Source organism: Melospiza melodia, chromosome 16, assembly GCF_035770615.1.
Source record: "Melospiza melodia melodia isolate bMelMel2 chromosome 16, bMelMel2.pri, whole genome shotgun sequence".
Taxonomy (NCBI): domain Eukaryota; kingdom Metazoa; phylum Chordata; class Aves; order Passeriformes; family Passerellidae; genus Melospiza; species Melospiza melodia.
In genome coordinates, this window is record NC_086209.1 from 8,236,721 (window position 1) to 8,260,266 (window position 23,546).

The 23,546-nt window shown below is 44.2% G+C and overlaps 1 protein-coding gene across 1 annotated transcript in view; it reads left to right on the forward strand.

The window, feature by feature from the left end:
- Window positions 1-23,546, forward strand: part of MAMLD1 (mastermind like domain containing 1) — an 81,071-nt gene that overhangs the window by 46,243 nt on the left and 11,282 nt on the right. Inside the window, exon 2 of the mRNA XM_063170502.1 lies at window positions 1,396-3,099. Within this exon, the coding sequence (XP_063026572.1) occupies window positions 1,396-3,099 (1,704 nt within the window). The remainder of the gene's footprint in view (window positions 1-1,395; window positions 3,100-23,546) is intronic.

Consider the following 23,546-nt stretch of genomic DNA (forward strand, 5'->3'; position numbering starts at 1 on the left):
GCTGAATGTAGGGTGGACATCAGCTGTCTGCACAGGGCAGAGGAGCTGCACTTGGTGTGCCCCCCCTGTGGTGACAGTGCTGTGGCACTGTTCTCTGAGAGCACCAAAGTGCTGCAGTTGTGCAGTGACTGAGGCATAACGGCAATGTGTTTAAAAATTAGTGTAAAATTTAGGAGTTGGCCATATGCAGCATAGCCCTGGAGTGGATCTGGTTATGCTGGGGTTGGCAGGGGGACTTTTCTGTTGATATGAGCTTTTATTAGATTTTTTTATAGCACTACATGATGGGAAGCACTTGGACTTGTAGCCCAGAGCTGGGATATGCTTTACTGGGAGCTGGCTTAGAGGAACCAGTGTTCTTTCACTTTCCATTGCTGATCAGATACTTTTCCATATACTGCTTCCCTCTATTGATAAACAAGGTCATAATGCTTATTTTCCTTAACTTGAAGCAGCAATGTTAAGGTCTGATTAATCCTGTGCCATACAGGTCATGCTTGTTAAAATTGAAAGCCATAGATGATTTTATGTGGAAGAGATTGCCATATGCTGAAATAATATGAGAAGCATTGTTTCTAGTTTCGCTTTCTTTATATGTAGAAGGCAGGTTTCTTTTCCCTTAGACTTGTGAATTTACAGCTCCATCATTTCTTGTAGGTCAAGATATTTATAAAATTGTATTTTGAAAACATGTCAATTTTTATGAATGAGTGGCAATCCTTCAAAAGAATGAAGCTCACAATGCCTTAGACATAGAAGAATAAACAAAAATTAAGAAGTTTAGCTGTTACTTACTCTTTCTGGAATTTAAAACATCTGTGATAGGAAGTTTGAAAGTCTGTTTAGATAGATAGCTGAGAATTTGGTTTGTTTTGGTTTGTTTAGAAAGTATGCTAGTTATTTCATATGTTTGGCCTATAAAGAATGTAAAACAATTTAATTGTCTCAGGTCTGAATTTAATTCGAGTCACTGGCAGAAGGTCACTAAATTCAGTCCAGGGTTTCATTCAGATTTGCCATTTAGACCTAAAAAATGTTACCATAAAAATGTTGGCATGTTTGTTATGCAGGGAGTATAATGTCTTAATTGAAATGCAACCAGAAACTATTTTAAAAACTTCTATTACAGTTCACATGACAGACAGTATTCTGTAGCTTTAGCATCTGTTTTAAAGCCAACTCATGAGATTTAGCCTTTGTCTGAGTAGAACTCTTTTGATTTCGGTGAAGTTGCACACATTTAAATCCTGATTGAATTTGTCTCACATGATTGGCTTTTTAATTGCATTATTTAATTTTCTTTATCTCCAACCCAGTGTTGTAGTGTGGAGCTTCAGCACATGTCAGAATATGATCAATAATGGATCCTTTCTTCTTCCTTTTATATTTTCACAGTTACAGGGATCCATTAAAAGAAAACTGGAAGATGATAGCTCTCCTGCCTCCAGTGGTGTGCCTGATGTCACTTTCCCAAATGATAGTAAAAGACTTTGTCTTGATGATGTAAACCTTGCCATGGGCCAAGGCGCCAATCCCAGCATGGCATGTCCAGAAATGCAAAGTTCTCCATTCCCCACGGGTCACAGCACTTCTTCTCTGGGAGTCACAGGGCACCCAGTGCTGCTGGAAAACAATCACATGAATGGGGGTGGCATTGGCTCCCCTTTCTCAGTGCCAGCCAACACAGAAATAAATCAGAAGGGGTCAATAGGAGGGCAAACCAACAACATTGTCCATTACGACGAGAAAGGAAACAGCTTACAGTCTGTAGACCAAGAGCTGCAAGATCTATTGGAAGAGCTGACCAAAATGCCTGATCCTTCTCCCAATGACCTGGATCTGGAGAAGATTTTGTGCAGCAAGGCTGAAGATCCACTTGGTCTGAGTCATTCCCAACCAAACATAAATACCACTCCAAAGTCCTCCCCGCAGACTTCCCACTTAGAGAACCATGTTGCTAACAAAGATTTTTCTCCAGGCTGCAATCCAACCAGTGGAGGATCCCCTCAGATGAGACCATCATCTGCTGGAGCTAACTTCCAGGTTCCTCCCTCAAACAAACCTGCTGCATCACCCATCTCTACAGCAGCTCAGAACAAAAACCAGCCACCCCCAATGCTCCCAGTGCCCTTGCCCAGCATGCCAGGCTCCAACTGGCACGCTCAGCAACTAAAGCAGCTGGCAGCCAGCAAGCAGGTGTCTGGTACCAAGCAACAAGTACAGGCTCCCAGCTGGCCAACTATGTCTCCTCCTGGTCTCTCTCCACCTTACAGGGCAGGATCATCCCCACACCATCAACCTTTCAGTCCTCAAAATGTTATGGTGTCTGGCATGCCTGCTAATAATTTACCAGGAAACAACATTCAGAGTCCTCAAAACACTCTGCTTTCAAGCATGACTTCCAGCAGCACCCCATCGAATGGCCCCTCTCCCCCCTACGGCTCTGAGAAGCTCTCCAGTCCAGCTCTGAGCCAGCAGCCCTTCAGCCCTCAGAGCTCCATGCTGCCTGCTCTGACAGCAGCCAGCTTGCCAGCCAGCAGCATTAAAAGCCCACAGAACAACCTGGTTGCCAGCATGGCCTCCACAAATACTGGACCTTCTCCACCGTACAGGCCAGAGAAGCTGTCGAGCCCTGCTCTGCATCAGCAGCCCTTCAGTCCTCAAGGTACAATAATCTCCAACATCACTCCCACCAGCAATCCCACAAATATGCAGAACTCGCTTTTTAAATCAATGACTACAAACCAGACCAAAAATATGAACATAATTATGCAACAGCCATCCAGTAGCTTACAGCCAGGTCTGGTGAATGAGAGCCCTGTTAGCCAAGACCAGTTTTCTTTCAACAACACCAAACCACTGTCTCACTTTGCCTCAGAGTCAGCTACTCAAAAAATGTCCCCTCTGACGGCAGGACAAGGGCAGCAGTCCCTCATTCACTATCTCCAGCAGCAGCAGCAGCAGCAGTCCCCAGCCACGCAGCAGCCCCAGCAGAACAGCAGCAGCCAGTTCCTCCAGCAGCAGTTCCGACAGCTGATGCAGCCACATCGGATGCAGAGGCAGATGCAGGCTGCCACACTGCCATCTCAAAGCAGACAGGTGAGAACCTCTCTTCTGTCTTATATGGCTCATGTGAAAATACCCAGTCATTTATTTTTTTAATTTGCTTTTCCATTTGTGTTTCAAATGCGACGTCACTAAATTTCTGAGGTGTGCGCAGTGCATACACGGACAAGGCAATAACAACCTCTGGTGTTATAATAGGAAATGTATTCATTTCTTCAACTAAAAATGGACCATAATTCCACCATACATTGCTTGTTTTAGCATGGTGGAGAACTTTGTGTTATTTTAAAGTAATTTTTTTACTTGTATAGGTGATAGTCACTTTTAGCTTATGTTATAATCTCCAGAGATATTCTCCTTGCATGTTTCATGTTATCCTTTCAGAGGGAATATCTTCTTTTTATCTTAGTGCCCTTCAACAAATTCATCTCTGTGTTATGCATCTGAGGCTAGAAAAGATCAGGTGGGGTGAGAAGTAAAGTTAAAATGTGTCCTTCATGGACAGCAGGTCAAACAGTACAGCTCCTGAATAGCAAAGAGGCAGACTTGAAATACCTGTTACTAGCATTTGCCAGAAGCCATTCCCTGCTTTGGATGAGGGCCATTCCCCATCCATGATGATCTGTGATACCAATCGAGCTGGTAAATGCAAAAATGCAGCTGGCGAAAGTGAGGCACAGCCCTGGTTTCTTTGCAGCAACCTCCTCCTCCCTGAGACTCAGTGAGAGGTGTGAATGTGCTACCACCCCAGATCAGAGAGATCTGCTGTGAACAGGTCCTGGGAGCAGGGAAGGGCTCAAGGACTGGGTCTGGGAGCAGCCTGGCTGTGAGGAATAAACTCTTTTTGTTTGGAAGAATACTTGGAAACACCAGACCCCACCACCAAACCAAGGGCTTTGTTAGGTTGAACCAACACTTTGTGAGCAGACTCCTCCAAGCTACTTAATTGTGCACACACTCACTCCATCAGCAGCTTGGGAAGGACTGAGACACTGCTCTCCCAGCAAAGCAGAGACTGGTCACTGAAATTCTACTGGGATCTGCTTGAGAGCTGAAGTGTGAGATGCACTCCAGAGCCAGGTCTTCCTTGCCCTTCTTCCCTGCAAAGTGACTGATTCTTAAGGAGGGGAATTTCATCAGTCTTGGTGTAACACTGGTGTAACTAAATATCAAAATGTCCTGTGACAGCAATGAGAAATAGGGGATAGTTACTATCTATCCGTTTCTAAGGGGTAAGCCAGTGAGGTGCATTGCCCCTGTGCCTCTTCAGGATCCCCTCCTCTTTTCCAAGTTGTGCTCCCTCCGTTGTCCCTTCCTGCAGCAGGGCAGGACTGGTGCCTCACTGGGTTTGTGTGGAACAGGTAACAGGGAGGCATATCTAGTGCTCTTTGGAGGGTTACCAGTGAAAGGCCTCTTATTCAACAAAGACCTGGAGCAGTTTGTTGCTCCAGGCACTTGAGGACCCTGCTTGTTTGGTGGGACCCAGGTTAAACAGAGAGTAGAGAACGTTGCTGGCTGGGGATCCTGGCTACGCTTGAAAGGGAGCAAAGTGCAGCAGTTCCATGAATTGCTGCCCACCAGATGTTTTACTCTGGAGGCAGGTGTGGGTGAAGAATACATTCATGGTGTTTTCCTACATCTTGCATGAGGACTAGTAAGTTGTAACCACATGTAACCACAGTGACATGATCACTTTTGATCATACCTCCATAACCTTTGAGGTTTTTATTTTGGCTTCACCACTTAGTCTGTGAAGTAGGAATGTCCTTGTTGGATTCCTGAGGTTTCTATGCCCCAGTTTTCCCTGCTTTGCATTTTAGTGTTGTACCTCTGAACCCCTTGCATCACTGATTAGACATTAAAAAAAAATTCCTGAAGTCAGTCTGTCTAATTGGCTGAAATATTCCTTCTTCGAGCAACTTTCCTGGTGCTCTGCCTGTGCTGCATTTTCAGCTGATTCTCACTGCCAGAGAGAGAGTTATTATAATCTTGCTGCTATCAGTAAAGATCAAGGACAGTTAAGACAATGATTACAGGTGATGAGCATTTTACATTTTCAGACTAGTTAGGTAAGCTTATGGTGCCTCCCTCATTTTACAGGGCAGACTTAGACCAATAATTACACACCAGATGACAGTGCTCCAGCTTTACAGTCTGTTGAGCTGCTGAAGAAAGATGGTGGATATTCAGGAGTGGAGCATTTTGTAAGGTTTTGATAACTTTACTGCAAATCTCATAGAAGAAAATGGATCCTGAGTGCTGAATAAAAAGAAAGATTGCATAGGAAAATGATTCTGTGTAGGAATCCTTGAGTCTGAGATACTTAGTACATTTCATGGAATCTAGCAATTTGTCTGCAATAGATTTCTTCTTTACATTGAGAGATGGTACTGAATTGTGGACCCCACCTGCTCTGTACCAATTTTACTCCATTAGAGTGAAGTACCCCCAGTGACTGTGGGTTTAATTTCCAGCAGTCTATCCAGAGCTGGATTTGAGCTTTGCAGAATTTCAGTGCAGTTCCCTCCTGATGATAGGTGATGAATAGCACTTTTCAAGCAATGAGCAGTTGTTTCATTAAAAGGCACAATGTTAAAGATTCTGAAGATGGGGGAGACAACTTATGCATCTCAAAAATTAGTAAATTTCTGGTGGAAAATTGCCCTTTTTTAGCCTCATTCACAGAAATTTGCTCAGAGAAAAATAACAGCATTCCCTGAAATGTTGTTTAGTGCTTAAAAGTCATCCCCTTACTCTGTGTGTGTGTTTGCAAATGTGACTAAAATTTATAAAAAGAAGACATAGTTCTCTCTTCTTTGGAGCAAGAGGTGCAGCTTTGTACAGAAGAAGAATGTGGATGGTGGCCAGTTGGAGGGAGAACAATAAACCATGAAATTTGATCCTTGTAGCAGGCACAGCAACACGGGGAGCAGAGCAGCAGCCGCAGACCCAGAGTGAGAGTTTTGCTGTTGTTTCACTGTGTATTAAAGCAAACACTCCACATTCCAAAGCAGGGTTACTGCTGGTGCCTCACAGCTCTGCCATTTTCGTAGTTAGTGATGTATCTTTTAAGTGCAATCAGTGTGTGTCCCAGACCCTGCCTTGCCTGGACACTGCTCCATCTGATTGGGCTAATCTCCCCCATCTGAAGCGCTGTGTCTTCATTGTTGGCCAGGACGGGTATTGATTGAGGCGCTGACAGTTTGCATTGTGTGGTACTGCAAAGCCTGCTGGGGTAACGCTGCTCTCTGGCCATGGGCAGCTTTTCATTTTATTCCTGTAGGGCTGAGACTGGTGAGTGACATTATACTCAAGGGTCTGGACTCTTAAATCCAAATATAAAGGTGGTAGTAAATGCCAGAGTCAGAGGTAGTCTCCAGAGCTATCACATGCTATTTTCAGGGGTAAAGCTTCACCACTTGACTCTGTCTGCTGTTTCTGGGTGCACAAAAAGCTGCATTTGCCCAGGCAGGTTGACAAGTTGGGCATCTCCCTGATTTTCATGTCTAAATAGAGTTTGTACTTGCAGATTTCCTGTTCTGGAATGTCCAATACACTGGGCCCAGTTCTGCCTTCAGCAATGCTGATACAACACCTCAGTTCAGAAAAGCTGCTCTGTCAGTCCCTGCAGTGCAAGAGCAGACAGACACGGGGCTCAGGGCAGGGCAAGGAGGGATCCCCTCCTCCCCGAGGGCAGGAAAAGCAGCCGGTGATATTCACACTTGAGTCAGGATGGAATACAACAAACCCTTTGGGTGGCTATCTCTTTTCCAAACCCGACCTGATCTGAGTTAAAACTTGGGAGTCTCACGGAGGAGAGCAGGATTGCCCACTGACTGCTCTGTGAAATGCTGAGAACCAAACACAGCTGAGAAGGTTTTGTTTTGTTTTGTTTTGTTTTGTTTTGTTGGGGGATGTAGGTGATAAACAGCCATTGTCTGGGAGGGACATGCTGTGCCTCTGGGCTCCACTCGCACCGTAGGAACCAAATGTGCTATTCTTAGAGCTCTCTGCATTCCTGCTGACATCCAGCGAGTTGTACACTGGATTGGCGGTGAAGGGTATATTTGTTTCATCTCCATTGCCAAAAATACTGATAGAGAAAAAATGACAAGGGAAGAGACAGAGAGAAAACTTCTTATTATTTGCAGTAAAAGTGGCTGTACTTTTACTACATGTGGACTGCATATGGGATAGTCAAGAACATGCTGAGGACTAAAATATCCTTTGAAAAGCAAAGTATTTCTTTGACTGTGGTAAAAGTAGCAATACATTATCTGAGTTGGAAGAATAAACCATAGGTTGCAGAGAAACACCAAAACTTCTGAGCTAGATTAAATATACTTTTTTTTAAAGTTAAAAAATCTTCTTTCAGAGCGTAAGTTTTCTAAATATAGAAACAAAACTGAAGAAGAAATGTGCTGTTATGAGGAGCAAACTGACCCAGAGGTTAGATGTCAAAGGTTAAATAACTATAATGGAATACAAAATACAGCTTTTATTAATATGAAGAAATGGTAATACCATGGCCTGATTTCTGGGTGCCATATATTATGGGAAGTTATTTCTGCCTGTGAAAAGTCAGTGCACTGTGATTGTTAGGTGAGACTGTTCTGACTCAGCAGCACTTTATGAGCTCTGATGCAGGTTGATGAAGAGTTTGGGAAAGCAGAGAACACAACCTGCATCATCTGAGTACATACAGTCCTCCTGCAAGTACAGGGGGAAATAATGTTTTATTTGGGATTTCCAAGATGTCACAAGGCATCTTCCTAATGCATAAAACAATTACAGTATCATGCTTTATTAATAAAACCAAAAGTACTGCCCAGATTTCATCTGCAGCTTCAATCCCCTACCCTTTTTCTTCTTATTTTTAAGAATATGCTTCTTATTCTTCTTACCTTTTTCTACTTATTTTTAAAGCCACTTTGAATGAAGTTCTGCTGGTCTCTTCTCTTCTCTTCTCTTCTCTTCTCTTCTCTTCTCTTCTCTTCTCTTCTCTTCTCTTCTCTTCTCTTCTCTTCTCTTCTCTTCTCTTCTCTTCTCTTCTCTTCTCTTCTTAAAATCTACCTTTTTTTTCTTTTACCAATGCTGTGAAGAGAAAACCAGATTTGATTTCAAAGGACAGTGGCAGCACAATACCAAAGCAAAGCCTTTGAGGGATGGAGGGCTTTTGAAGGCAAAGCAACAAGCCCTTCAGCTAATTAAGTGCCTTTGAATAGGGGAATAAAGGAAGCTGGTGATGAATCTGGATTACAGAGAGCAATAAGGCTGAGCCTGGAGTTTGACATCTCCACAGATGTTAAAACATCTTCCTGAATGGTCATTTCTGAATTTGTATTTATCTGTGCATTTGCCAGTGAGTTGATATGTTTTTCAAACTTGGAGATCCTCTGTTCTCTTCTCAAGAGAGTCTGAGAGGAGCTTGACTGAAGCTATCAACTGCTTCTTCTCCCTTCCCTCCCCTGGGAATAAATGATGTCAGATAAGTTCTGGAAAGTAAGAAGTAAACTTGTGGAACAAAATGGGGTGTTTGGCCTCAACATGTCAACAGTAATACAACATTTTCAGAAGTAATCAAGATTAAAATACCTTAATTCACATCTGGTCTTCTGGGCCCATTGCTCTTTCTCAGTGTTTTTTTAAATTGCATGTGTTGTCTTCCTGTGTTCCATTTTGGGTATTTCAAAGCATTCCCCTGTTGTAGTGGAGCCCTTACAGACACAAGAACTCTGTGTCTTAACCTTCCCACTTCTTTGGCTTGTATTTTCAGATGTTTACAGGCACTGATGGTTCCAACTGCTCTGCCTAATGCACTCATAATTCCTTCCAGTTTAGCTCTCTGTTGTGCTGATAGCACTCTTGGACACCACACAGCGCATCATTAGGGCAAGCAATCTGCACAGAAGAAGCTTGTAAATAGACCAAAACCTTCTAAACACCATGTGGGGAGCATCCTCCCCCACTCTCACCATCACCCACCTTTTGGATCTGAAATTAATGTGGACACTACACCAAAGCTGCAGCACTTTGCTCCATCCAGACAGGTCTTTTCCTTGGTTATGACCTGTTTAATAAAATGGAAAATGTTCAGCAGCAATTGAGCATTTAGGAAACGGACAACTCTATGGGAATCTCACACTGAACAAATTACAATCCAATTGGAAAGGAAAAAGATGCTCAGGAGGTTCTGTAAACACCAGTGAGGGGTGCTGGAGGGTTTGAGGAAGTCTTCTCTTCCTTATGTGCAGGACAATGAAGCGATGAGGGAGGGTTGTCCAGGGTGGAGAAAGAGGAAGCAGTGCTCATGTGCTGTGAACACACACAGGGAAATGTGACTTAGCCCAGAGAAATTTTGGGCAAGGTGCTGCATTTCAGCCTGACAGGCTGCTTGCAATGTTCAGGTGCTCAGGATGGGGCTGTGTGTCCAGGCTGTGTGTCCATGTTGTGTGACAGGGCTGTGTGTCCAGGCTGTGTGTCCATGTTGTATGTTCATGCTGTGTGTCCAGGCTGTGTGTCCAGGCTGTGTCACAGGGCTGTGTGTCCATGCTGCCCATGTGGACAGTTCCTCTCAAGTTTTCCAGACAGCTTGGTAGCAGTTCACAAGTGTTCTGGGCTAAACATCAGCTGAATTAGGCCCCATCTCCAGATTTTCTCCTTTTTTTCCCCTCCCACAAACCCATTTTACTTTCTTTATTATCACAGATTGGAAAAAAAAATCCATATGCAGAACTCTTGAATTAAAAGCAGTTGAGCAAAAGGTTTTGAACATACATATTTTCTCAACTGTGCTCTTAGATACAATGAAGTTTTAAACATCCTGGGAATCTAGGGAAGGGCTTCACAACCTTCTCACTGCTTGGCTTCAGGATGAATGCCATAACTTCCTTCTGTGTATCATTCTTAAAAATAACTACTTGTAGAGTGGTTAGTGATGGGTAAGGTGCATCCTCACTCACAAGTCAGCACACCCATAATTCTTACATTGCAAAGGTGTGTTCATGGCCAGCGTGCTGAGAAATAGCAATGAGGAAATGCTTTCCATGACCCTGTTGTACACCCAGCTCATTTCAGCTGTGCTGTAAATCCCCATTAATATCAGAACATCTTCATTCCATTTTCCCCATGTTTTTGGAAGGTAGGGTTGTACATTGTCTGTATTTTCTGTCTCTTTCTTAGTCAATGACAGTTTGGGGAGCTTGTGTTGAACTAAAAGCAGCCTGGCTTTTGGAAAATGTGCTCACTTCCCTAAAACCATGCCCTACTTATTTCCTCAAATTTGATGCCTAAATTAATAAATAATTTTAATACTTTCCAAAGTAGTACTGTTAGAGCATGGTATCTACCCTTGATTTTTGGGGTGCTTTCTACCTAGTATTGTCTTGTCATAGTCTAAAATTATATCAGTACTTCCCAAGGCAAAAATACATGCAGAAGCAAACAGAATGAAGGCAAACAAGTGTGTAGGAGAGTCCCTGGATGCAGTTAATGCCGTGCCTGGCTCCAGCAGGGCGGGCTGACAGAGCAGCCCCTTTGCCTTCCCATTCTGCTCCTCTGCCTTCCTGCCTGGCTGCATGAGCCCTGCACACCAGCTCAAAGTACAAACATGTTTTGATTCAGATGCAATACCTAGAAATAACTTTCCTGGTAAAATGAACTCGGTGGGGGTTTTTTAATTTTTTTTTTCTTTGGGCATTTTGGAGAAATTTCAGTGTGTGGGTGGGGGAAAACAAAGCCGTGTCTGTAAACAGGAACTGATATTGTCTGTGGGACTGAATGGGGAGAGAAACTGAACTGGCCTCGGTGATTCTCTCATACATCTGTGAGTCTGGAAACACTGGGATGATTCACAGTTTGCTGATTAATACAGGAGCAAGCAAAATGGTGTGAATTAACAGCCATTACAGAGCTGCACTGGATGGCAAATATCCCCCCAGAACAAATGATGGTTCATGAAGATTGCTTAGAGGAAGAGGTAATGGGTCTTAAATACGAATTAGAAGCAGTCCCATCAAAGCTGTTAACATTAAGGTTTGAAAGGCAAACACGATTATGAGCTGTTTTCAAAAACTGTACATTTAGGAAGCCTATCAGTCTGCCCTGTTGGCTGTGTAATATTTCTGTCTCGAGCACTTTGGATATTTCAAGCAGCCAGCACTAATAATTGATAGAAATTCACAATCAGAATGCAGCAGCTCTTCTTAGGGCTTTGAAGGCTAATCACTCTATTACATGTTTTAAAGTTAATTTTTTTATAGCACATATAAAGGCAAATATCATCATTATCAGTACATAATTCTGAAAAGCACTACCATTAACAAGAAGTAATCCTGTATTACAATTTAACCCTTGGAATATAGGAATATTAAAATATGAAGGTAGTAAATGCATTACTTCAGTATGAATAATATTCTCTGCATAACCAGCAAAATTATTTAACATTTGTCATTGAATTAATGAAAACGCAATTCCTTGGATCAGTGTCAGGCAGATGCAGATGTGAATGCAGGTTATGCACAAGCTGTGCTGAGCTATTTTTCCCCACTACAGAATTGATGAGAGACCCACAAGGAGGGTAAGCCCTTTAATGTAGCCAAAATAGTGTGATATCCTGGCCTAAGACATTACATTAACAGCTTGATCTTGTAAAGATGCAAACACACACACCTAAATTTACGCAGTGGGAGGTCATTCCAGGATGACTGCAGGATTAATTCTGACAGCAGAGTGAATCATGTATGTATCTAGGCTTTGTATGCTCAAGAAAGACCAAAGGTGGAGCAGAAGGATGCAGCAAGGGGCCCAGCAGTCGTTGGCAATGCTATATTAGTGCTGCAGCAAAAAAAGAGAGGGAGTTGGAAGCTTTGATGCACTTGCTCCTGCCTCAGCTCAAGTTTACATTTGGATTATTTTTGGCTTTTCTGGTGGTGTTGTTGTTGTTGTTGTTGGTACTGGGGTTTTTTTCCCTCTAGGGCTTAGTACCAGCATTTTACAAACTTGCCAAGCTTCAAATAAATAAATGTTTTAATCAGTCCAGGGGTTATTTGAAGTCCTCTTATGTTTGTTTTTTAAAGTCATCAGTTGCAGAAGGAAAATTTGCCCCTTGTAGGAAGAGAAGCTGTCCCATCCTCTCAGGCACAGCAACAAAAAAAGCAAATGGGGAAAAAAAAATCTTAACAAAACACTTTTCCCCTCTCTTTTGTGATTAGCAGACTTCTAGTGTTAATGTGTTTCTTCCCTTTCCAGCTAGATGAGGACATACTACCCTGGAATATCAGTACTATGTATCCCTGTCATAAACAAATCAATTGCTCTTAGTGCTTAATTACTCAGGGCTTTTGAAAGCTTCTCTTTGCATAATAAATATGTTTAATATTTCCTTCACTCTGTGGCATTAAGAATAAACAGTTTCAGCGCTGGGTTGAAGGGTAGTTTACAGGACACTCGTGCTCGGGCAGTCTGTTTTCTCTCCCGGTTGCTCTGCAGGCTGTGTTTAAGCAATGAATGAGCAATCATATCAGCATTATTTTTTGTTTCGTACCACCCCCTTTTTCTCCTCCTTTGCCGCTCAGTCAGCACACTTTCTGCAGTGGCATTTTCGTTTTCTACACGGAATTGTGTTTCTCAGCATAGCTGCATGATGAGTGTGAGCCGCTGTTTTCTCCCTGCCCTCCCCTCCCCAGAGATGCCCTGTGACTTCTTCTATTAGTCCATTAATCGCCGTGGCTCAAAATTCAGTCTGATCAAAGGAGCAGAACGAGGTTGAAAAGTGCAGATTCTAGCAATTGACTTGACTGTTTAGATTCCCTGCTGAGCTCATTTAGAGCTGGAATTAGGCTGTTCCTGCTGTATCTTTCGTCCTTGGCTCGGCGCTAGCGCGCTGCGCTGCCTCGCCCAGCCCGGAGCCAGCGAGCATCCCTCCCTGGCCAGCACAGCCCCACAACCTCGGCTTGCCTTCATGAAAATATCCCTGCGCACATTTATTTAGTTACCTGACTGCAGGAAAAGTGCAGAACCAGGTCGCTGAAGGAGTAAATCTTGGTGGTTCTGGTTTTAGTGTAAGCATCGAGTTTCTGTCTCTTGAAAATCTTTGGTATGGTTGCGGTGAATGATACGAGTGGGAAAGCAAGAATTAAAACAAAATGTAAACGGGAAATTTGTAAACAACGTGAAGTTTCTTGTAAAAGTTTTCTTTACACGGTAATGAGTCACTTCAGGAATATAGTTGGTGTTAATGCTTATTTATACATGCAGTTAGAAACTGGTGCTGTTTTCTCTCATTAATAGTCTTGTTTTTCTTGTTTGCTTAAGGCAAAAATGCAGACTGCCCATACCTGTGGTGTTTGCTGCAGATTAACATCTGCTATTGCAATTCTTACACATCTCAAATTCCTGCTGATGTAACTGGGAGTACAAGCTCTCCAGGAACAGTGTTGGACTCTTGATGTCATTATTTGTGATTCTGCAGTTACCCAAAGTGTGCTAATATCTCTCAAATAGAGGTAGAGTCATTTGACATATAAGTTCTTATCTCATTAAGGTGAATTATTGTTACTGAAATGTGAATGGTGTTCTATTATCAGAGAATATTATGTGTATAATGGTTTAAGAGCACCTAAGGTCAGCAAGAACAGAGAAATGCTGATAACATCACCACAGGCTGTGTGATGGTTCTGAAATGTGAGTAAATCTTTAACTGAAAAAGGTAGACATTTCAGTGTTTTCTCATAGTTTGGGCCTTGGATCAAAATCCCCAACATTTATTTATGTTTTATTTTACTTTTTTTAAAGGAAATTAGAAATTACTACTTAATAAGAACTTCTTCATAAGAAAAAATGTTGGCATTGAGGGGGGATATATACTGATCTGTTTTGTGCCCAGTCCAGAGTCTGAGCTTTTTCCTAGATAGTTGGCATATATCTATATGTCTATGAATTATATTTTTAGAAAGAACTGTGGTCTTCATGAGGGACCTGATGTGTTATAAGTTTAGTAAGGAACTCCTGTTTTCAGTGGGTTGCTCCATTCTAGGTTGACACAATATATAATGTGCTTTAGCTTATGAAGAGCTAAATAATAATCCTCAAATTTCATCCTTTATAAAGCATTTATCAGAATAGTGGGCTAAAATATTGCTTTCTCTATGATTTCTTTTTTTTTTCCACTTATGATAATAGTATTGACAAACTTCATAAGATGAAATGCTGTCTGGCAGCATTTAAAATACACATTTTGCATATTTCTGTCTTGATCAAGACAGGGGGAAGGTATGTACCTGCTGCCTAGATTACTGTCAAATATAACTGAAAGTAGAGTTGAATTGTACTCTGTTCTCCTAATAGACCCCGTTTGCTCCTCTGACTGGGTACTAAAAGGCTTTTATTACCCTTCTTCACTAACATTTTTCAAATAAAACATTTTTTGCCAGTTTCTGAAGAAATAGCAGAACAAGTACCACCTTAGACAGGCTGGAAGGAGTCCTGTGCTTAGGATTATATACCAAAACAGTTGGCCAGAATAAGGAATTAAAGTAATCCCTGACATTAGGAACATGAAAATGAGATGACCTTCTGTACATGTGAGTTTCTAACCCAGCTGCACCACAGGCTCCCCTCCATCACTGTTTCTCCACACCTTTACTGGGCAGAAAACAAAAGCCCAGCCATTCAGCTGGGAAACTGGAACACATGCTTGCAAATGTTACAGCCTTTAAATGCATTGTATTTTTAACAGTAGTTCGTGATTGGAATGACAGGAAGGAAATGAGCAGAAAACATCCTATTCTATCTCTATATAAAATCTTGCTTGTGAAAGATACAGTTACCACAATAATGATGGGACGCCAATTGATTCATTGTGCTGGGAGACAAGTGCTGAGCCAGAGAGCCAGCGGGGTCATTTTTTTGCTCCAGCTCCTCTTTGGTTGTTTGCTGAGGAAGGGCAGGAGAGGGTTATAAAGCTGCTGCCACTACATTCAATTCATGTTTTTCTCAGAAGAGAAGAGACACCACCAGCCAAGATCTCTTTCCTTTGGAAATTGTGGCTGGGAAGGGCCCCTTTGGCTCGTCAGACAAAGTGGGCAGTCAGACAGCCCCTTTCCTGAATCCCAGGCAGGCACCAGACGGCTGAAGGAAGAGAGGCACCAGGCTGAATTAGATTGCCTCCTGCTTTGGACAGTACGGCAGGGAGGCAGACTTAATTGCTTTGCAGCTGTTCATTTTTTCCCCTTCTCCCTCCCCTGCCTCCTCTCCCTCCTCCCAGCTGACTCTGGAGGCAGCCCCTGGAAACCTCCCCAACTTGGGGGTAGAGTATCAGAGGTTTGTGGACTCGTTTTTATCAGTCTTTACGCTCTTTACTCAAATCTAGCAGCAAATAGTAAGCAGAAAGTAAAGTACTGAGGAAAAATTGGTGTAACCTGGTGGTTTGTTGTTGTTTTCCTGGGTTAGTTGGTGCCCTGGTTTCTGGAAGCTGCTGGGACAGGGGCAGGGCGGCAGCAGGCAGGTGGCTTGGGTAGCACTGGTATCAGGAGAGGCAGCAGGGTGTCATCACCAGCAGGGCCTGGCATCCTGTCTGGGCAGACAAACCGGGAGAGCCTTCCAAGGAGCCCCCTGTGATGTGGCACTCCCTGCAGCAGGATTTATGAGACATTTGGGGTTTGCTGCTGCTCCTTTCACAGAGCTCTCCCTGCCAGGCAGTGTGACTGTCAGCTGGGGCTGCTTTGGTGATGGTGAAGGAGCATCAACACCAAAATGGTCCTGCCATGACTGTTCAAGGCAAAGTTTTTGAACCTTGGAGAGCACGCAGAGTTCTCCAGCCTTCAAAAACTGTTCAGGCCAGACTTGCAGATTTGCATGTGTCTCATAATCCCAAACTGTCTGAACCTCATGTTTGTTAAGGAAACAAAGTTTGTTTCCTTAATTGCTCTCACTGCCGGATTTAAAAATTTAAAAGGTGTTTCCATGCTGGAGCAATGAGGCTGTGGGCAGCACTGTGCTCACCTGCTCTGCAGAGAGGGGCTCTGCTCTCACTACTCAGCCAGCCTTCCCAGCTCTGTTCACCTCCAGCAGCAATGTCAAGCTAACCCAATTTTTCAGCTGGTATTGAGTGCCACAGGCAAGTTTCAGAGATGTCTCTTTAATTCCTGCACTTGTAGAATTTTGTGAATATTTTCCCTCCAGTTCTACTGACTAATGCAGTCCAGGGAGTGGAGGCAGGAGAGAACATGAAGACTGTAACCCAGGCCTAATTTATTTCTCTGGTAAAGGCAGTTGTCAGTAAGCCCTTCACCTCTCTGCCCACAAAGATAGTACCCCCTGTGAGACTGTCTGGCCTCCCAGGTGTAAATATAGCATCAGTAGTGCTTGACTGTCCTAGCCAAGGCAGCTCCTGTGCTGGGATGCCCTGTGTGGGTGACAGCATCCCACTGGGAAATGCTGCTGAGCCCACAGCCCAGTGCAGGGCACTCAGCTCTTTGTTGTTGGGGGCACAGGCTGTTGTGGCACACTCATCTCTTGATTCTGGACCTGTTTGCTGCTTATTTTTTATGATATCCTTAACAGCCTAAACAAGAACTTGAGTTGGGCACCAGTGTAGGGTTTTGACACATTTCTTTCAAGGCACAGAGCTGTAATGGGGATCACTGCTCAGTGCCACTGGGGAGACTGAGGGTGTCATTCCTAGAAAGGGAGGGTAGCTACGAGACGCTTCAGTGCTCAGAGAGATTTGTGTCTGTGAGAAATGGATTTAGAAATAAGTTACAGTAGTAAGTAGCAGTGACTTTTCTTTTTCCCCTAATCTGTTCAACATGCAGCTCTGATAGCTCTGCCAGCTAGATTTGAATTGAAACTGGCTCCACAAGGTACAAAGGCTCTCGAGCCTCATTGCTGGGACCGGAAATCCATTGTGGCTCCTGATTACTGCTGGTGAAATCGGAAACCTTTCTTGGGGCAGATAATGATCTCACAAATGAAAATATAACCTGTTCATCCTGAATTTTAACAGGATAGTTATGCAACTCCAGGCCAAATCCAGGATGTGTCTTATCTGTGCACCCCTTGGTCAGAAAAAGGAAGGGTGGGTTTGGACCCCTGCAGTGCCCTCTCCTCAGAGCTCCCCTGCTCAATGCCAGTCCTGTGGCCAGAGGCAGCAGAGGGGTGATGAGGTGAGACTGAGTAAAGAAATTGGGGCTCCCATGTTGGGACCACCCCTCTAAACTTCTTGGCTGAAGATTGGGCCTCTGTTTAATGTTCCTCTCCATGACAGTCACCACTGTCAAAAGACAGGTGGTCTGGCTGGGGCTATCCATGCTTTTGCAGTCCCATAATAATCCCTTTAATTATGGGTAACAATAGGTTCTGTTTTTTCCTATGTTAATAACAAGTTCCAGGGTATAAATAACTCTGCAATTAAAACACCTAACGATTTACCATTTGACACCTATGCAGGCTGCTGGAGGAGCCTTGGCTGTGCAAGGAAATTTTTTCTCCTGCCCTGAATATTTTATAATTGTTCTACAAAGAGCACATGGATGCTCCTGTCATTAAGAAATGCCAACCAAGGTACATTGTGGCACCAGGGAGCAGAGAACAAATAGCTAGGGCTGTGCTGCAGCTGGAGGGAGCACTCCTTTCAGACCTGCAGCCCTGGTTTGTTTGACTAGTTCTGTATATTGACCTTTGTTGTTTAAGAAAAACACAAACAATCAGTATGGCTTTCTTATAGGACCCATTAACTCCTTCAGAGGCTTTGTGGTGCCTGTTGATGAGAGCAGCAGACGTGCGGCTGTGTACTGCAGCCTCGAACACCTCTGGTGTTTGCTCTCCTTGGGTGTGTGCAGAGACAACCTGCCCGGCCCCTCCTTTGTGCCTGTGGAAGAGGCAGTCTGTATGTAAATACATGGAAATAGGCCCGGTCACAATTGCCAAGGAGATGGGGGTGATGGGGAGAGGGAAATTCACCTCAGCTCTCCGAGGAGAGGCAGAGTCCCGAGTGTCACTTCCGAGCCCGCCCGTGATGGGCTTGATGTGGAGCCTGCGAACGGAGCTGCTTAGACATAGCAGTGTGCCTAAAAATGTAAAAATAAAAGCAGTGCTATTTTAAGCCTCGAGAATGAGGGGTTATAAATAGCCCAAGTGGTGTGTTACTCCTGGCTGGGTGTGTCGGTCCTGGAACATCAGCACAGCTGTCACTTCCCTTTGAAGCGGCTTGTCGCTAATGACCGCGGCCGGGAGCCTCCTCCTCCTTCCCTGTTCCCCGATAAGCACAGGGCGCTGATAAGGTGCTCGGGGCACTGATAAGGCTCTCCAGGCCGGGTCCATCACACCAGCCCTCAAGCACAGCCGAATGGGAGCTGTGGAGCTCCTGGGGGAAGGCAATGCTGGCCCAGTGCAGCTGAGGGGGTTCTGCTGAGAACAAGCTGGGGCTGCTGAACCCCGAAAAAAGGCAAAACAGGTGTGTGGATAAACACTGGTTTGGGCCTCGTGAGCTGTGGATGTAGAGCTCTCTGTGTCAGTCTTGCTCTGTGCTTGATTGGGATACATCTTTCTGCTCCCATCAGACTTCTCCTGTGGCCAGTGGAGGAAAAGATGTTTTGAGAGTAATTTCAGTTCACCTTAATGTGCACCTCCAAGGTGAGGTGGGCAGGCTGCAGTGAGGAGAGCCTGGAAAACACACCAAGGCTTGCCCTTGCCTGCCTGTATTCCAATCTGTGGAGGCAACAGCAGCTGTGGTGATCCAATACATAAAGTAAATTAAGTTGAAAGTCACACAGGTACCTTAAATAGCTGACTTTTTACTTTCTGACTTTCAAAAATGGTTTTAGTTTCTGTCTGTTATTGCAGTGTGGTGGCTGGAAAGAAGCACCTTTGATGCTGTGTTCCACTGCCTCCACACTGCAGTGAGAGGCAGGGGGACAGGCTCTTTCTTGGAGGCTGTTTCCAAGAGGAATTCTGGCTGACTCTTGCACCAAGTAATGATATGTTTATTTGCAATATATGGAGCCAGGAGCCGTCTCTGGGTGATAGGGATCTGGAGACTAGTAAACAAGAAAAGGCAAGGTTGGAACTCAAACTGTAAGAAGAGTTGTTTGGGTCTAAAGAAAGCAACTATAAACCAAATAATAAAGATGTTCAAAAAGGTCTGGAGTGGTGTGTGTCAGGACAAGGTGCAAATGTATCTGCCAAGCCCCTGCACTGATAGGATGCTAAAATCTGGGTTATTCTCACAGGGAGCTGTGAGCAGCTTGTACCCAGAAGGCAAAGCAAAGGGAGCTTGTGGGCCATTTCTTCTTTTCATAACAAATAGAAATGGGCCAGGAATCTCTCCTGGTGTAGCTGAGTCTTCCCCAAAGAGGGGGAGCTTATTTCATGTTCCTGCACTGGAGGAAAGCTGGCAAATAGGCATCAGTAAAAGAGGCAAAACACCCTGATGTCTGAAGGTTTCCAGGAGCTCATGCTGAGTTCCTACTCAGTAGCCTGCTTGTAACACATATACCTGTGTTCTGATGGGATGCTCCACTAGCACAGGCACCAAGCCATTGGTGAGAGAAAAGATGATTTCCATCAAAAAATGAACAGGAACAATAGCAGTGACAAATAAAGATCTTACAGGTTCAAACCTGATAAGCTGACAGCTCCATTTCCAAAGCTAGATGTTTTCAACTAACCACCAAGAAACAGTATTTTAATAATCTGCTGACTGTGGTGGACCACGTGCATTCTCCACACTATTGACAGTCAGGGAGCTTCTGGGGGTCCTGAACAGGATCTGAAAAGCTGCAGTTATGTGCCAGGCCAAAGATGAAAGCCTTTTTCTGAAAGTGAAGTTGTTAGCTCAGTCTGAGAGCAGAGACTTCTCCCATGGCTCTGTGTGGTCAGAGCTGCTCCTGGAGGGCAGTGGAAGGACTGATTTAATGCTCCTTGTCTCCTTGCTTTTATGCTGAACTCTAAATCATGCCTGCGTTTGGCGGCAGCTTAGCAGTGAGTGCAGCACAGAGCCTGAGACCCCTCGGGTGCCACAAGCACGCAGATCTCCTCTGCCCTGGCCTGGGGGATGTTTGCAGCTGAGGTCTGTGGCTCTGTGAGGATGCACAACACACACGGACACAGACAGACACAGACACAGACACACACACCTCCCCCCGTTACGGTATGAAGAAGCTCAGCTTGCTTTTTATTGCCTCTCCCCACTCCCCCCTTCTTCTTTTCTATAATCATTGCAAAACAGGAACAAATGAGTGTGTCACTTTAAACCATGAAACCACTTAGTCCATAAAGACAGATTTGGCGTCTTTGTGCTGCAGTGACAGGCCAGCGTCGCTCCATAGTGATCCCACTGTTCTCCTCGGCCCCGCACCCCCCTGCCCTCCCCACCCCCTCCCAGATTTGCTCCGTGTTTGCCTGCCTCTGTTTTTGTGGTTGGTAACCAGCAGAAGAATGGAATGGATTTAATGATTTGTTGGCGGCGGTGCTGGCATGATTAAGTCAATAAAGCTGCAAGCTGAAAACAGTGTAGTTACAGTATATGACTTTAACCTTGTTAATGTATGTTTACGTCCCCCTGCCCAATGTATGGCTGTATATTGCATAAAGAAGATCTGACCAATCTTTAACCCATTAAATAATTCATAAAGTGAGAGCAGACATCAGCTACTTGCAGAGCGGATCAGTAACCATGGGGTCAGCAATAACTTTGGCTCCCTGGACCATATCCAGCATGTTTAAACTCTGGTGATGTCACCAGGCAAGCTTCTAAGCTTAATCATTTGGATGGGAACAAAGGGAAGTTAACTGTTGACATGCAGTGTCTCTGCAGAAGAGACACGTGCAGTGCTCTGCAGCATCCCAGCCTGGCAGGGAGCGTGGCTGGGCTCCAGCTCTGAGCCTCTTGTTCATGTCCCTCTGTCCCCCTTTCCTTACAGCAAAAGTGTGGCTGGCCACATGTTCAAGGCACGTGCTTCCTAAACTCCTTTTAGATCAAGTGACAGAGACACCAGAATCCCACAGAATTTCAGGGAAATATTGGCTGATGTGACAAGATGGTATTTGGAGGCACTTGGAAGGTTTTCTCATCATGGGTGAATTTTGAATGAAAAACATCTGCAATGGAAATGACACAGAGGGACACGTAATGCAGATAGAACAGGGTGAAGACAGGGATGTGTGAGAGGATGTGGAGTTAAACTGGACCATTCTCCCTGCAGTAAAAGTTGTCATAATAAAGTATCAAGCAGGACTTGCAGGAAGATCCCAAGATTTTCACAGGAAACTACCTCAGCCAGTCTCTTATTTTTGTAAAGACAAAACATAGGGCTGACTTGTCCTGGCACTGAGCTCTCCTCACACAGCTTCCAACTGGGCACTGAGGGATTCTCCAGTCCATTTGCCATGTCCAAAGCTGCTGCATGCAGAGTTTTTTGAGGACTTCAGGGGCAGATCATGGGGCATGGGCTGTGCAGCCAGGTTAGGGGCCCTGGGGACCATCACAGCTCTGTGCAGTTTAGTGTTGTTCTGAGATGCAGCCAGCTGTGGCCAGACCTGGAGGAGAGGTGCAGAGAGGAGAACATGGCAATGACTTGTATGTGGAGTGAAACAGGAAAAGCTCTTCCACCTCACACTGGTGAGCAACAAGGAAAGCAGCTCTGCCAGGTCTGTGGGGTCATGACACCAGGGCAAGGGAGAGGCAGGTTTCAGATGTAAACCCTCACATTGCCTCAGGAAATTTCCCTCATTCTTTCTGGGAGGAACTTTAATTCCTTTTGGAGGGAAACTGAGACAGGGAGTAATTAAGTTGTTTGCCCATAGTCAGTGAAGAATCTCTGTATGACAGAACTGGAAACTGGACTTGGTTAAGTAAGCCCAAGTCCATAGGAACGGCTCTTGTTCTCTGACTCAGTAAAGAGGCAAAGGCTTTAGAGGCTTGGGAATTCACCTGTAATGATCCCAGCTCCCACTTCTCCTTCTGACAAATTGCATGCTTACACTCTCATGAGCTCACCCCAGCTGTGTGTCCAAAGGGACACTTGTGTGGCTGAACTCCTCGGGGCCTTGCATGCACAGCACAGAGCCAGGGGTGTTTGCAAACAGACCCCAGTTTCTCCATGTCCCCATGGCTAGGACTGCTGGGGCTGTTAGAGGCACCAGGTAAAAGCTCTCACATGGTTATTTGTGAGGCAGATGGCTGCATAGAGCAAAGCATATCTCAGAATCCACCACATCCGCTCAGTAATGCATTTTCCAGTGCCAAAAGATAGGCACCTTGTGTTGGAGATTAGAGCAGGACCTTCAGTCTGCTGTTGCCAGCATCTGCAGGCAGAGATCGGGGACGAGGCTGACCCCCAGAGCTAATGCTGATTATTCTCAGTCACTCAGTTACTCCCTATTTCTTTTTGGTGGTTCTTTTGATGATTCTCAATTTAATTTACCCTGCCTTTTTGTTTTGTTTTCTTGGTTTGGTTTTTGCTGTAATCCAGAACAGCAGCCTGCTTCAGAGAAGGTGCTCCAGAATTTATGGCAAGTCATATCTGATCTGTGTAGGAATTCCATGTTCAGTTTTCTTTGTTTTTAGCTTGGAACATTGTGCAATGCGCCTGAAAATCTTTCTTTACCGGTCTGTTGATTTCGATTAATGAACCCACATACACCTAGTGATGTTTTATTATCACTCACCTATCATATGGTGTTATAGCAGCTGGTAATTTTTGTGCATTGACTGCATTTTCTTTTCTGCTTGATAGAAAACAGAGTTGCTCCAAGCATATGATAATGCTGAATGGGGGGATCCCAACTTCTGACCCATAGCTAATATCCTGCAAGTCACATGGAGCTACCGGGGATTCTTGAGCTGGAGCTTGAAATGCCTGTGTTATCAGCAAATAAACACCATTAATTGCTTCTAATATGACATGCAGTGGTTAAATGACAAGATCCTTATTAATATGTGTGTATATCAACCTTTCAGTGTGGGTGAGGGGGAGTATGAAGTGGTAAAATTATTTAAAATTAGTAGGGAGTATTTACAGGAAGACATAAAGAACTGTCAGTTGAGGAAAGCAGAATTTTATGTTCTTGTTCTGGATGACCTTGCTCCAAGGACAAATCAGAGCTTTATGAAATGAAGCTGCAGATGGCTAGTCTCAACTCTGTAATAATGAAATGACACCAAAAAAAAATGAGACATCTAACAGTTTGTAAATACAATCTGAATGGAAAGGGAGAAAAGGGATATTTAAGGGGGAGACTGAGTTGACTTGGTTACAACAGTTCAGCTTCAGGTGTTTTAATAATAATTTCCATCTAAAAACATAATGGAATTGCTCCTTGTTCCCCATACTCAAGGTCACCTTAACACATTTTTCATTTTTAACATGTCAATATCTTGGTTTTAAAAATTTGATCAGGAGAACTACCTAGTCACAGCCTTCCTTGTATCCATTATTTTAGCATATTATTGATTACTGCCTTTTGTTTTGTCAGTTACG